The sequence below is a fragment of the Culex quinquefasciatus genome, chromosome 3 (genome assembly GCF_015732765.1).
Source record: "Culex quinquefasciatus strain JHB chromosome 3, VPISU_Cqui_1.0_pri_paternal, whole genome shotgun sequence".
Classification (NCBI taxonomy): domain Eukaryota; kingdom Metazoa; phylum Arthropoda; class Insecta; order Diptera; family Culicidae; genus Culex; species Culex quinquefasciatus.
The window spans coordinates 180,716,769-180,730,343 of NC_051863.1; the positions used below are offsets into that span (position 1 = coordinate 180,716,769).

Here is a 13,575-nt window from a genome sequence, read left to right on the forward strand (position 1 = left end):
GCCCTAATTTTTTTGTATACGGTCATCGGTCATCGTCATCGAATTCGGTCATCTTCACACGCAAAATTCAATGCAGCTTACTTCTGGTGCTGCTCTCGGCTCGTCGTACTTCGGGACAGTTTGATCTATATCTAGTAGTAATATTTTTATTAGGCTACTTGGAGTTCACATCCGTGATAGGGAAGCGCTTTCATTTGGGTAACCACTTGATCTTCCCGTTGGTATAAGCGAAGCGGAATTTCTCTCCAGTAAATAAAACTTTCCTTTTTTAATTTACTTATTTTTCATTTTATTTCATTTTCACATGCCACATATCGAATGTTTTATTCTTCTTCTTCTTATTTTTGTTTGTTTTTCAACCTCTCGCGCTGACTTCATTCTAGCTATTTTAGTGTTACACCATGTGCATTTCATTTGAGTTTTGGTTGGTTTGCTCTGCTGCTGCTGATCTCTTACACGCTAAACGGGGGGTAAACATTACAGACAAGTTGTTTGTTGTTGTTATTAGAAATGTGTGTTTTGTTTGTTTGTGTACGTCAAGCGGAATTATGGTTCATTGTTCGGTATTTAGAAAGTAACAGTTAGTAACTAGGAAACAACAGCAACGTTTTCATTCCATTTCGCTAATCCAGGTTGGTATCAATTTCTCTTTACACTATTCTGTTTGTTTCTGTTCCTACGTTCGTTTGCACATGCTGTGTAAATTTTCCTAGAGGATAGGGTTAGATAGCTTCAACTGCATAAATTGTGGTTCGACTGTAATGAAATCAACTTTTTGTAGATTTACTTGTATATGTACAGATTAAATTGTTAAACAACTTGGGTGTCTTAGTGTTTGTGTGTATTTTGAGTTGGTATCAGTTTTTTTTTTGTTAAAGCTAAGTTGCCTTCAAAGAACATAAAAATCTGAATTTGAATAAAACAGTTTTAAAAACTATTAACAAACCTTACGCTTACAGTACCATTTGTAATTTTGTTTTTTTTTTATTTGTTTAGTCTCTTCGCTCGCACTCGATCCCGTTTTCCGCACACAGTTATAAATTTGTCTCTTTTATACAAATCACATTACGTCTAGTTTACAATATACACATTTTACAAAGTAGTCGATAAAGTCAATCTGTTCTAGTTTCGGAAAATTTTGTGGATGGGAACAATACTATCAATTTCAATGTGAAAAAACTCATATCACGCACGGTTTTCCTTGTTTATTTTTTTAAATTTCTCTTCGTCCAACTCTTACACCAAATCTTAACTACATGTAGTTAGTGTTATCCTCTCAAACAGTTTTGTATAATCTTTGTATTTGTTAGGGTTTTTCTCCGGTTTATTCTCTGCGTCGCTCTCCCCCCTCTCCCATCAGAATAAAAACACAAAAAATAAGCTCGCAAAACTCGCTTCCAATCCTGAGCCTCGGACTAGTTATTAACTTGGACTCAAATCCGCACCCCGGTGGTAAAACTGCGAGCTGCTCGTGCTGTTGCTGTTGGGCGTAATGACCGAGGTGGTTACCGCCACTGCCGCGGGAACATTCACCGTGGGGCACTCGGGCCGCATTATGACCGGATCGATGCGACGGAGCGGGCCACCATTGCCACCAGCGGCGGCCACAGCTAATCCTCCTGCTGCGCCGCCGCCACCACCGTTCGACTGGATTTGCAGGGTGAACTCTTGCTGAATTGACTGTAGCATTTCGCGGTGCTCTTGTTGTTCCTCCTGAGAAGGGGAAGAAAAAAAGGGGTTTGAATCAGAGATGGTCATGACTTCTACAGGGTGGTCACATTTTTAACATCGAGGAACGATATAAAATGTTGTATAATTTTTTGACTTTTAACCACGATTTCGAAAATTGAGATTTTTCCGTTAAATTGGCAACACTGCCCGATGTATTTTTACCAACTTGTGCCATAGCTCAAAAGATGCGTTTTTTCTGTCCAAATAAGATTTTTTAAAAAAATCATTTTTTGGCGCAATTTTTTGTTTTAAATAGTCGAGTTTCTGAAAATATCATTTTTTTTAAGTAGTCCTAAACAATATCTACAACTTGTCCGAGACACCAAAAAGTTTAGAAAATCTATTCTCAAATAACAGATTTTTGAATATTTAAGAAGCCTTTTTGAATGGACCCGATTCTCCACAGAATTGGCCGATTATGACCTTTTTATTGTCTGTATTCTTTGATTTGGCTCAAACTTTGTATGAGCCTTTTCCTGTATTTTGAAAATGCAATTTTTACTCTTAAAAACCTCAAAATATTTGTTATAGCAACATTGGTATCAAATGATTGTGTTTTTGTCATACATACGAAAGTCATAATTTTTTTTTGAAAACATTAAAAAATGACAACACAACGTATGTTCGAAAAACAATATACTCTAAATTTTAGTTTTTTTTTTTGCAATATGGGTATCTAATAATCGGGACTTTTTTATACATTTGGAATGTAATAACAACATTTTATGAAAATACTCAAAATTTTCCCAAAACTACGTATGTTTGAAAAATACTCAAAATTTCAGTTTTTTTTTTGCAATATTGCCATTAAATGATTCGGATTTTTCATACATTTCAAGTGTAATAACATGATTTGTTGAAAATACTCAACATTTTCACAAAAGTACGTATTTTCGAGAAAAAAATACTCAAAATATCAGTTTTTTGCAATATGGGTATCAAATGATCTGGACTTTTTAATACATTTGGAATGAAAAAAACAGTTTTTTTTTTGAAAATACTCAAAATTTTAACAAAGCTAAGTACTTTTGAGCATTTTTTTCAAAAATACGTGATTTTGTGAAAATTTGAGTGTAGTTTTGTGATTTTTTTTAGTATTTTCAAAAAATGATACTAAATTCAAAATGTATGAAAAAATCCCAATCATTTGAAACCCATACACCCAAAGTAAAAGAACGAGGGGATAGTCCTCACGAAAAGAAACGTGAGGAAAGTGCTATTTTGCGAGAGTATAGTCCTCTCGCGTGTTCATTCGTTCATTGGAACAGTTCATCCTATTGAGTGGCTTATATGGACAAACGACAGCCACTTAGTCACCGAATCATGGTGGCCCATACGGCAAAGGCACGGTTCAATATGCCGAAGGTCTTGGGTTCGAGTCTCGGTATCGGTACTTTTTTTTTTGATAGATGAACTTTTTTGGAAAATGAACCATGAGTAAAGTACTCTCGGTAATTTCGGGATTTATCCTCTCCGTCCGCACACAGTACCATTTTACTACCGAATCGTGCTCTTTATCCTCTCGTATGCCGATGCCCAGTTCTGGGTGTATAGAAAAAAACTGAAACTGTAAAAACTGAGTATTTTTTCGGAAAAACTTAGTTTTGTGATTTTTTCAGTATTTTCAAAAAATGTTATTATTACATTCGAAATGATTTAAAAAAACCCGATCATTTGGTACCCGTTTTGTGGAAAAATGAATTTTTGAGTATATTTTTTCAAAATTACGTAGTTTTGTGAAAATTTAAGAATTTTGAAATTTTTTTGTTTTAACGTTCGAAATGTATGAAAAATTACGAACGTTTGATACTCATATTGTTAAAAACTAAAATTCTGAGTTTTTTTTCAAAAATACGTAGTTTTGTGATTTTTTTTTGTATTTTTAAAAAAAGTTATAACTAGGCTTAGTGATTTTTCACACTTGAAAATTCTAAATTTCACGGGGACCTCAATTTCAATACACCAAATTTCACGCAAATTTCGCGGAACGTGAAAAATAACTCTGAAATCATATGTTTAAATCACAGAAACTACTTGTTATGCTTCATTTTATATTATTCTTAGATAAACTTAAAAAAAATTGCCTCAATTTGAACGTGACAAAAAAAACAAAATTCTCCTAATTTTCAAAAAAAAAATCTACCTGGTTTACGGAAGAGCACTTTATATTTTTTGAAACAAAATGTAGGATATGCGTTTTCTCATTAACTGAACTGCTTTTTTATATAAATATTCGACTAGTAAAGATAAAAAGTCAATCTTGTTCGGCCAAAATGAGAAAAAATATTGGAATTTTCTGTGACAGTTAGCCCATAAAAAATATTTTTTTACAGTTTTTAACTCACTTATCAAAAACTAAATTTAAAATCAATAGCAAAAATAATATGATCTGTAACGAAATCGAAATTTCTTATCCAAAATGAGCACAAAAAACAAAAAAAGAGTATTTTATCTTTCCCGGGAATCATCCACCCAAATAATCAAATATTGTTAAAATTAAACAGGACTCTAAAAAAAATCTTTAATGTTTTTAAAAGAAAATTTGACAAATAAAAAAACTCCTCATTTTAATTTACATCAAACAAAGCTGGATTATTTGAATTTCTATTGAAACATCACCTTTCAAATAAAATAGCAGCAAAATGTGTATTACAACGAATGAAATTATTACTAAATTTAAGTAATTTCCAAAAAACTGAAAACATGCAATTCTTCAAATGGTTCATGTCATGCTTTTCAATTGAAAAATGACAAAATTTACTTAAATAGTGTTTTTGAATCAAATATTTATTATTTTGTTTTTTTTTTTTTTAATATTTGAGAAAATTGATAAATTTCACGAAGAAGAATAAGCGGTACCCATGCAGACGGAAATAACTTGGGAATAACATTTTTGATATTTAAAAATACTAGGCCAATAACATTTTATGTCATTTATAACAAGATTTGTTTTTCGTCGCTATGATTTTTTTTTGTTATTGTAATAACAGACTAATATTTTTTTCAGTTATTTTTCGAACAAATCTTTGTTATATTTTTTTTTTATTTTAACAACTAATCCGATCATTCCAATAACAGTTGGAGGTATTCTTCCATAACAAAAAATGTTATTCCAAAGTTGCTTTGGCTTTCATCCAATATCAGTCCAATAACAAATTTTGTTATGATAAAATAAACTGTTATTAAACCTTTATGCAAAAATTGATTTTTCAAGAAGGTTCCATAACACTTTCTGTTATTTTAACAGTATTTGTTATTGAAATGGCATGAATTTAGTTATTACCGTCTGATCGGAATATACGAAATCGTCAAAAATCACTAACCCTATATTAGTAATTAAACCACTTAAAATTATTTTCATTCCTTTTGATAAATTATTTTGAGAAATATCGTTACAGTTTTACACAAACATACAATTTCACGGGATTTCACGGAAAAAGCAAAATTTCACGGATTTCACGCTGTCCGCGAAATCGTGAAATTTCACAAACCCTAAACCACGTGGACACTTTTTTGGGAATCTGAGGTTTACATTGATTGCTATGAAAAATTGTCCGAGGAACACGATGGTAATAAAATTAAAAAATAAAAAATATAAGGAATTGGTCGAAACTGAAATTTAAAACTTAAAACGTTAAAATATAATATGAGGAGGCATTTAAGGGTTCAAATTTTTATCGAATTTCTTGGACAATTTTCTATAAAATGCAATCTGAAGAAAATCTTTTGCTCAAATAGTTTCAGCTTTGATAAAAAAGAAAAAAAAGTTTTTTAGAAAATCGTCAAAAAAAAAAAGAATTTTTTTTAAAAATCGTCAAAAAAGAGGGCGGTGCCAAAAATAGAGGGATGGTCCAATCAGGACCAAACTTTGGATTTCTGTTAACTATCAATAGATGAACGTTCCCTCCAAGATTTTGGTCCAAATCGGTGAAAATCGAGTCCAATAGTGTACCCAGTTGACCTGGAATGACCCAAACACATTCAGTCAAAATAGCAACATTCCCTCTTAACATGTTTAACAAATCAACTTTATTACTCATTGCAGACTTGTTTCAGACCTTCAATCTTTCTGACTCATCTGTAAGGTCTGATAAAAAAAACCTATCCAACGATAGTTCACATGGAAGATACGGACAATATTTCTATCACAATATCTGAAATCCGGCCTCCAAAAAGTGTATAAATAACACTTAAGTGCTAATAACTTTTCATAGGGTTGTCAGATCTACAATGTTTTGGACTCGTTGAAAAGGTCTTTTTGATACATTTCTAAAAATGGATAACAATACGAGTTTGCTTACAAAAACAACCCTTTTTACAATCTTCTGAAGTGAAGTCAAGATCGTTTTTTTGCACAACTTTTAAAGTACTTAACTAAATCTGCTGATTTTGAATACGGACTTAGACAAATCGAATGAGCCCAAAATGGTCAAAATCCGTTCATCCAGTCCGGAGATAATCGAGTGACAATTTTTTGTCCACCCACCTACACACATCCACACAGACATTTGCTCAGAACATGATTCTGAGTCGATATGCATACGTGAAGGTGGGTCTAGGACGTCAAATTAAGAAATTCAATTTTCGAGTGATTTTATAGCCCTTCCTCAGTTAGGTGAGGAAGGCAAAACATAAAGTGAGAAAATTGGACAAAATGAGCCCTTCCCGTTATCTGCTGTCAATAAGAGTGCTAACAATTAGTTTCTTGGTTTTTTTACTCAAAATATTTTGCTTTAAACTGTAATAGTCTAGGGGTTAATGACTTCGAGTATACTGCATACGCGTATCATACGCACATAATATTCTCATTGTCTACATACCGTATTGACGATATATTCGTCGCATTTGAGGTCATATCTTCCCAAAATCAGCGTAAATATCATACGCGCATAATACTCGCGCAGTATTCCTTGGCTGCATACCGTATCGACTCCAATATTGGCTTCATATTGGTGCAATTTCAGAAGTGTAATGCCCTTTGGTAATAGTCCACGGCAATCCGTCATTTTCCGTCAATGAAAGTGTCAAAAATCTACTCTAAATCGTACTTTAACGGATTTTTTTCTGTTTGGGTATGAAGACACGGAATCCAAGATTACAAGGACTATAATATCGTGTTACCCATTTTTACTGTTTTTAAGCATTTCCAGATCTATAACACAGTTCCTATTGAGAGGAAAAGTGCTGTTCCATCTAGATGCTGTAAACTCCATTCCTTGTGCCTTGTGCGCTATGTATCGCAGGAACCACGGTGACAATTTTTTCGTGCCATTTTTCAAGCTCTTCCCAGCAGCTATTATTTGCCGCGCGGGGTTTTGTAAAGACAATTGTCTTATAATACATAATTGGCCTTTGTTGTCATTTTTTTTTTGATTTTTTGCTATTGCGAATAAATCTAGGCAAATACATTTTGTAAGCAATTTCCAATGAAATGTCCCAACAAAAATTGCATTTTTACATCGACGTAACGCATCTAGAATGCATAAAATTAACCACTGGAAAAGCACTTCCTTAACACAGACGAGGACTTCAAACACCTAACTGTTAGCATGGTCAAAACACCCGCTTTGGAAACATCCAAAAAGGAAGGTGTGGAAAATGATATCTTTGAAATGGCGACATGGGTATCAAACACAAGTGCTGCAGTGTCCAAAACTGGACCATCGTCTTCATTTTCAAACTATTAAACAACCGAGACAAAAGGAACCTGCTTTCAGACTCTTATCACAACAGATTAACACGGAATATTTTTTTTCTGGAAAAATCGACATCGCGGCAAAAGCTAGCAACGTGGGAAAGGCAGTAGGCTCTGGAGATAATTCTATTGACGGAACCTCACTGGTCCGGTTTTAAGGTTCAAGAGGTACGCAGAAATGTCAAAGAAACGCATTACTGAGCCGTTGCCCAAGCTAAAATTTGTCGAACATAGCGAGAAAGACTACCACAACTCAAAAAAAAAAAACAGCGCAACAATTTTCTACTGCAAAACCAAGACAGGGTGGTGAAAGCGGCTTCATCAGGATTAATTTCATGAAGCCAGTGAGGCGACCGAAACGTCCGGACAGTCCGGCAAGCATTTTAGTTTTGTTTATTTTCGCCGAAAACTAATCGATAATTAGAACCGTGTTCAGGTTTCAAGCTGCCGATATCAGGCAAAGGTAGTTGAAGTTCTCGTCCGTGTTAGGGAAGCGCTTATTTTAATCAGCAGTTTGACTGACTGAATTCAGACTCGCATACATCGCTTTGGAAGCATTTTTGCACTTACATAATATGCGCAAAAAAATGGTATTGACACCGTCGACAAAGCCCGTAGGACAAAGTTCTTTGCGAAAATAAGTTCTGGTTTATATTACTACTACACTACTAACCGCAATCTTGTCGAGCCGATGCTGATGCACCTGTGCCCCGTGTAGCTCCTCGTACTCGCCCACCTGTCCCCGCATGATGGCCGTCGTGCTTTCCATCGTGAGCAGTGACTGATCCACGGCGTCGAACGCATCCGGCAGCAGCGTGGTCAAATCTAAAAAAAAAAAATAATCGAATTTAACTATGTTCATTGTTTCCAATGGTTGAACCAACTCACCCGCCCCGGGGTCGACCAGTTCACTCAAACAGGCACTCAGATCGGAGGGACTAGCTTTGGAACGTTTAAGTTCGGAACCTTCGGAACTGCTGATGCTGCTGTTGCTGTACGTCCGCTTGAGCACGCTTGCGGTCCTCGTGTGGCCACTTGCCGTGTTGTCCCCGCGGACGTACGACGCCGAAGAGGCCATCGGTCCACCGGAACCGCCGGGAGGGGACAACGGTGGCGGTATGCTGCCCCCGAACGGACTTCGGCTGTTCCGCTGGAATAGGTTCTGCTGGGCGGCGGCGGACGCCGGGGACAGGATGGAACTGTTGCTGTTGCTGCTGCTGCTGCTCGTGCTGCCAGCTGGGGAGTAAGGCTGGGTGAAGTAATGGTCCGAGCTGGGCAGCGGTGGCACCCGGGATTCCGTCTTCTGGAGCACCGAAGGTCGCTGCGTGATGGCACTTGTATTGTTCGGCTCGCCGTCCGGCTCCGAGCACGACGACGTGGACATCCTTTTGGACGCGATCGTGACCACTCGCATGCTCTTCAGGATCGACAGCTTGACGGCGTTTGGTCGCGGTGCGATGATGGCCAATCCATCCCCAGTTGCGGAACTTCCACCGGGAGAAGCGGCCGGTGGCAACGCTCGCAGTTCGTCCTCTTCGTTCGACGGATGAAAGTTCGTAATAAGGTTCATGACGGCTTGCTCGATCTGCTGCTGATTTTCCACCGCCGGTTCGTCACTCTCGTCCGGCAGATCCTTCTGGTCCACAATCACCGAAAACTTGCGCTTCATCTCCTGCACCAACCGGCGACCCTCCTCGTCCGAAACCAACGTGTTGATGCAGACAAACGACTTGACCACCTTCGTACTGTCATCCACCTCCAGGTAGCCACGCGTCTTCAAATAAATGAAATCCCCCGTCCGGGTCATCAGCCGGTAGCAGGACTCCCCATTCGGCTGGTTGTAGTCGTACATCTGCCGCAGCGCCACGATCACCCACCGCACGTCGTCCTTGTGCATGAACGTGAACGGGGACAGGCCGGACACCTCGTTCGTCATGTAACCGGCGACCACCGAGATGCGATGGTCGCACTGCACTATCCGCCCGTCGATCAGGTGGCGCGTTTTGTACTCGTACTTGCAAGCCTCGATCAGCCGATCACAGATTGTGGGCACCTTCATCACGCGGACCATCGCCACCAGAACCTGGGAAAGAAGGGAAGAGTTAGTTACGCGTAGAAAATTCAGTTGGTTTTAAACTATTCAAAGCCTATTGTCACTCCCTCCCTTCAGGAGTGCCCCAGAACTGTGGAAATCGACTAACAAAACGAGAAAATAATTTTCTGGCTGTGTCAAGATAGAACGACAAGATTAAAACTTCTTGATAAAAATACTCGGAGATTTTTCGGATAGATATCGAATTTTCGGGATCTGTGAAGGTCAAAAGGTGTGAGGCATTGTGAGCGGCACAAAGTGGCGTTCTTAACTCAAAACTTTTAAAGTCGACATACGACAAGTTGTCAGGAATAAAATTTAGACAATTTCTACAGCTATACCATTTTTGAAGTTTTATTTTTGAATTTAGTAAGGCCGTTGCAAATATTTTTCAAAGTTTATGTCTGCATCAAAATGTATTTTTAGTTGCATTGTTCAATTTTGCGCCAAAATGTGCCATTTTGAAAACATAGCAACTTGAGAATGGGCTCAAAATCACTTAAAAACAGTTATATCTCCTCAATAAAGGCTCAAAACGTTTAGCTGTCATCGGCAAAAATGTGTAATTTTATGTCGTAAGGCGTCATCCATAAAGTATGTCACGCTCTAGGGGGGGGAGGGGAGGTCTGACCAAGTGTGACATTGCGTGTTATAAGTATAGGGAAAGCGTGGAAAAGGGGGGGAGGGGGGGTAAATTTTGGCTGATTTTAGCGTGGCGTACTTTATGGATGAAGCCTAACGACTCTTCAGAACACAGTAGGACTCTAAAATCATTTCGTTCAAAAGGTTAGGAGTTATCACCAAAAAACTTTATTCGACTATTTTGGCGAAAATGGCGTAAATCTCGTGTAGATCAAGCGATAGAAATTTGCAAGACATGACAAAGTTTCATGAAATTTTCTCCTCTACAACTTTGCCGAAGACACGAAATTAAAAAAAAACGTTACTTAATCCACCCTTGAAGGTTGGCGCCTTCCTCATATTTAAAGGTTGCCATCCAAAATGTAAAAATTGCGTAAATAACACTTAAGTGCATATAACTTTGGATAGGGTTGTCAGATCTTCAATTTTTTTGACGCTTTAGAAAGTTCTTTTGAATACCCATCCTACGATAGGTCGCATGATAGTTCCAGACAACGTTTTCATCAACATATCTGAGATCCGGCCTCTCTTGGACGCGTTGGAAAGGTCTTTTAAATTCCTTTCTGAAAATGAATAGCATGACGGGTTTTCTTACAAAAACCACCCTTTTTACAATCTTCCGGACTTTTGTTAAAATCGTTTTTTTAGCATAACTTTTGAAGTACTTAACTAAACATCACCATTTATAGATAGTGACTTAGGGGACCCCAAGACGGATCGAATGAGGCCAAAACGGACAAAATCGGTCCTGCCAGTCCCGAGACAATAAAGTGCAATTATTTTGATCACCCAAGTAACATTTTTTTCCAGGAGTTCTACAAGAGCTCTTCAAGATAGCTACAGCATAGCAGTTAGGACCGCGGTAGGATAAAATTCTCTTCAAAACTTCTTCAGGAGTTTGGAAGAGTACTTGAAGAGAGTTTTATCCTACCGCGGTCCAAACTGCTATGCTGTAGCTATCAGAGCTGAAAATGTCAGGGGTCCTGACTCGAAAATCGGTGACGCTGACTCGAATTTTTGAGATCCATTCACTAAACCGCAAAACCGTGACATAAACAAACCCGACTCAGTCGTGAGTGCCCTAGCTCACTGAGCAGCTGCAATGCGAGGCAGTAGTCGACCAACGCTCATTCGACGTTGCACGCATACACATAAAGAAACAAGTTTTTACACAAAAAGTTGGTATTTATGCGTGGAAATGTTATTTTGAATGTAAGTTATGGTTGTTTTAAGTGTTTTGCACAGTCTAGAACCATTCAATTGTTTAAAAATAGTCAAAATAGTGTTTAGAGAGGATTTTACGAGTCAGTCATACGACACGAATTGAGTGAGTGTAGCTCATTTTTTCACGTCTCTCATTCTCCAGCAGCCGACCGGCACGAGTCAGGCGGCAGTGGTTGAACGGACACAGTAGGCTTACAGTCAAATGCTAGCAGTGAACTGACATTTTGGTTTGCTTCATGTGTACGCTGGGTTGGAAACATTTTGCAGGCCTGGTAGCTATCTTGAAGAGCTCTTGTAGAAATCCTGGAAAAAAATGTTACTTGGGCAACATCCAACCAACCGCACAGACATTTGCTCAGAATTTGATTCTGAGTCGATAGGTTCATTGAGAAGTTCATTTTTCGAGTGATTTTATAGCCTTTCCTCAGTAACGTGAGGAAGGCAAAACGTCAATCAACAAAGTTAAATTTTGGTTTACACCCTGGAAGTTCGTCACCCTGTATGTCTGTAACTCTAAATGATAGTCCTTATCAACAACTCTTTTGAATGCTGTGCAATGGGTTGTTCATATATTACGTCCCGAACGTGATTTTCGAATGATCCCACTTTGTTTACATCTACAAAGTAGGAGGATGTTCAAGCACAAGCATGACTTTTTTCTTACTGGTAGGGATGAGGGTTTTGGTCGGATATATTCGTTATCCGGATATCCGAATATCCGAATCCGGATAGATGATCCGGATAATATCCGGATCCACGGATATCCGGATAACTATCCGCTATCCGGATATTTTTTTCATCTGAACAAAAAAATAAATAGAAAAAATCGCTGTATGGCCAGGAGGTGCGGGATTTATAAGGCAAGGGTCTTATAAAAGACCTCAAATACCACGACGATGATTGAATTAATTTTTTTTCCAAATATGTATACAAATAAATTGATTGACGCACGGCTTATCTGAAGGTTGTTTTTATAAAACTTGAATGAACCTCTCTAATTCATCCTGGAGCTTGTTAGGGGAACTGTTACGAGTCAGAGAAACTGTTTTTCAAAATCTTGTATCGGTAAAAAAATTGAAGTTTTTATTCAATTTATTTAAGCTAAAATTTTGAAAAAGTATCAAAAATCGCTGAAATTAAGATGTTTTTTTGTTATTTCATCACAACATCAATATTGAGTTCCCTAAATATGCCGTTAGTATCCTACATCATAGAAAATTATTTGTCTCGGTCGTCAGTTTCGAAAATAGCAGATGCAAGGCCTACTTATTACACGACGTTGCAAGCATATCGTCAGCTGTGTGCTATCTTGTGACAACGACCATTTAGCACTTTTCGAGAAAATCGATTTTAAAAGTTTTATGATAAATATTTTCATAACTATGAATGGTAGAGCCAAACTTTTTGAAGCAATCGGTTCGTATACTATCGCTTAACAAACGCTCCAAGTTTCAACTAATTTGGTTACACCAGTTTAAAGATACAGTAAATTATGTAATCAAACATCTGAAAAGCACGTGTCACAAGTCTTTTTCGAAAGTAAAATTGTACTACGTGTCACAAGTGTGCTCAGAATTCCCATACAAACTATAATAAGCCCAAATCAATGGTTTAATCTTAATCTTAACTTAATCAGTATATTTTTATGAACAAAAGGTTCCATTGCCTTTAGAAAGTATGTGTGTACATAAATTTGTGAAAAACAAGAAAAATTTTCCACATTTTCCAACAACATATATGACGTGTCACAAGTGTGCACAATCATTTTGATGATAAATTGGTCTATGTCACAAGTGTGTATTGCGATACCCAGGAAACGGAAGCGAGTTTCCAAAATCGGGTTAAAGCATCTTGTAGTGTTTGTTAAGTATAGCAAAACGTCATCATTAACTCATTTTTCGACCAAAATGGTCTATGTCACAAGATAGCACACATCTGACGATATGATTTTAACAAGAAAAACTATGACTATCAAAGTCACCCCGGAAATTAAACTAAATTTTTTTAACATAACTGTTTTTCTAAACACCATTGAATTTTTTTTCCAAAATAGTGCATAGAGTGCCTACCCCAGTACATGTTTTAAAAATAATAATCTTGACAAAAATCTTACCTGTTGGAAAATATTCTAAAAACAAATTGAAATCCTATCAAAGTCACCCCGGTTTATGGTAGGTAAATTTTTTTTTGT

The 13,575-nt window shown here is 37.3% G+C and overlaps 1 protein-coding gene across 3 annotated transcripts in view; it reads right to left on the minus strand.

Annotated features, from left to right (window-relative positions):
- Window positions 1-264: 264 nt before the first annotated feature.
- The window catches only part of LOC6047532 (aryl hydrocarbon receptor nuclear translocator 2), a 160,757-nt gene continuing 147,446 nt past the window's right edge, over window positions 265-13,575 (minus strand). For all 3 annotated transcript variants that reach the window (XM_038258675.1, XM_038258674.1, XM_038258673.1), the window contains exons 8-10: window positions 8,315-9,509; window positions 8,100-8,251; window positions 265-1,713 (exon numbers count right to left, since the gene is read on the minus strand). In XM_038258675.1, coding sequence (XP_038114603.1) covers window positions 1,423-1,713; window positions 8,100-8,251; window positions 8,315-9,509 — 1,638 coding nt within the window. In that variant the 3' untranslated portion in view covers window positions 265-1,422. The remainder of the gene's footprint in view (window positions 1,714-8,099; window positions 8,252-8,314; window positions 9,510-13,575) is intronic.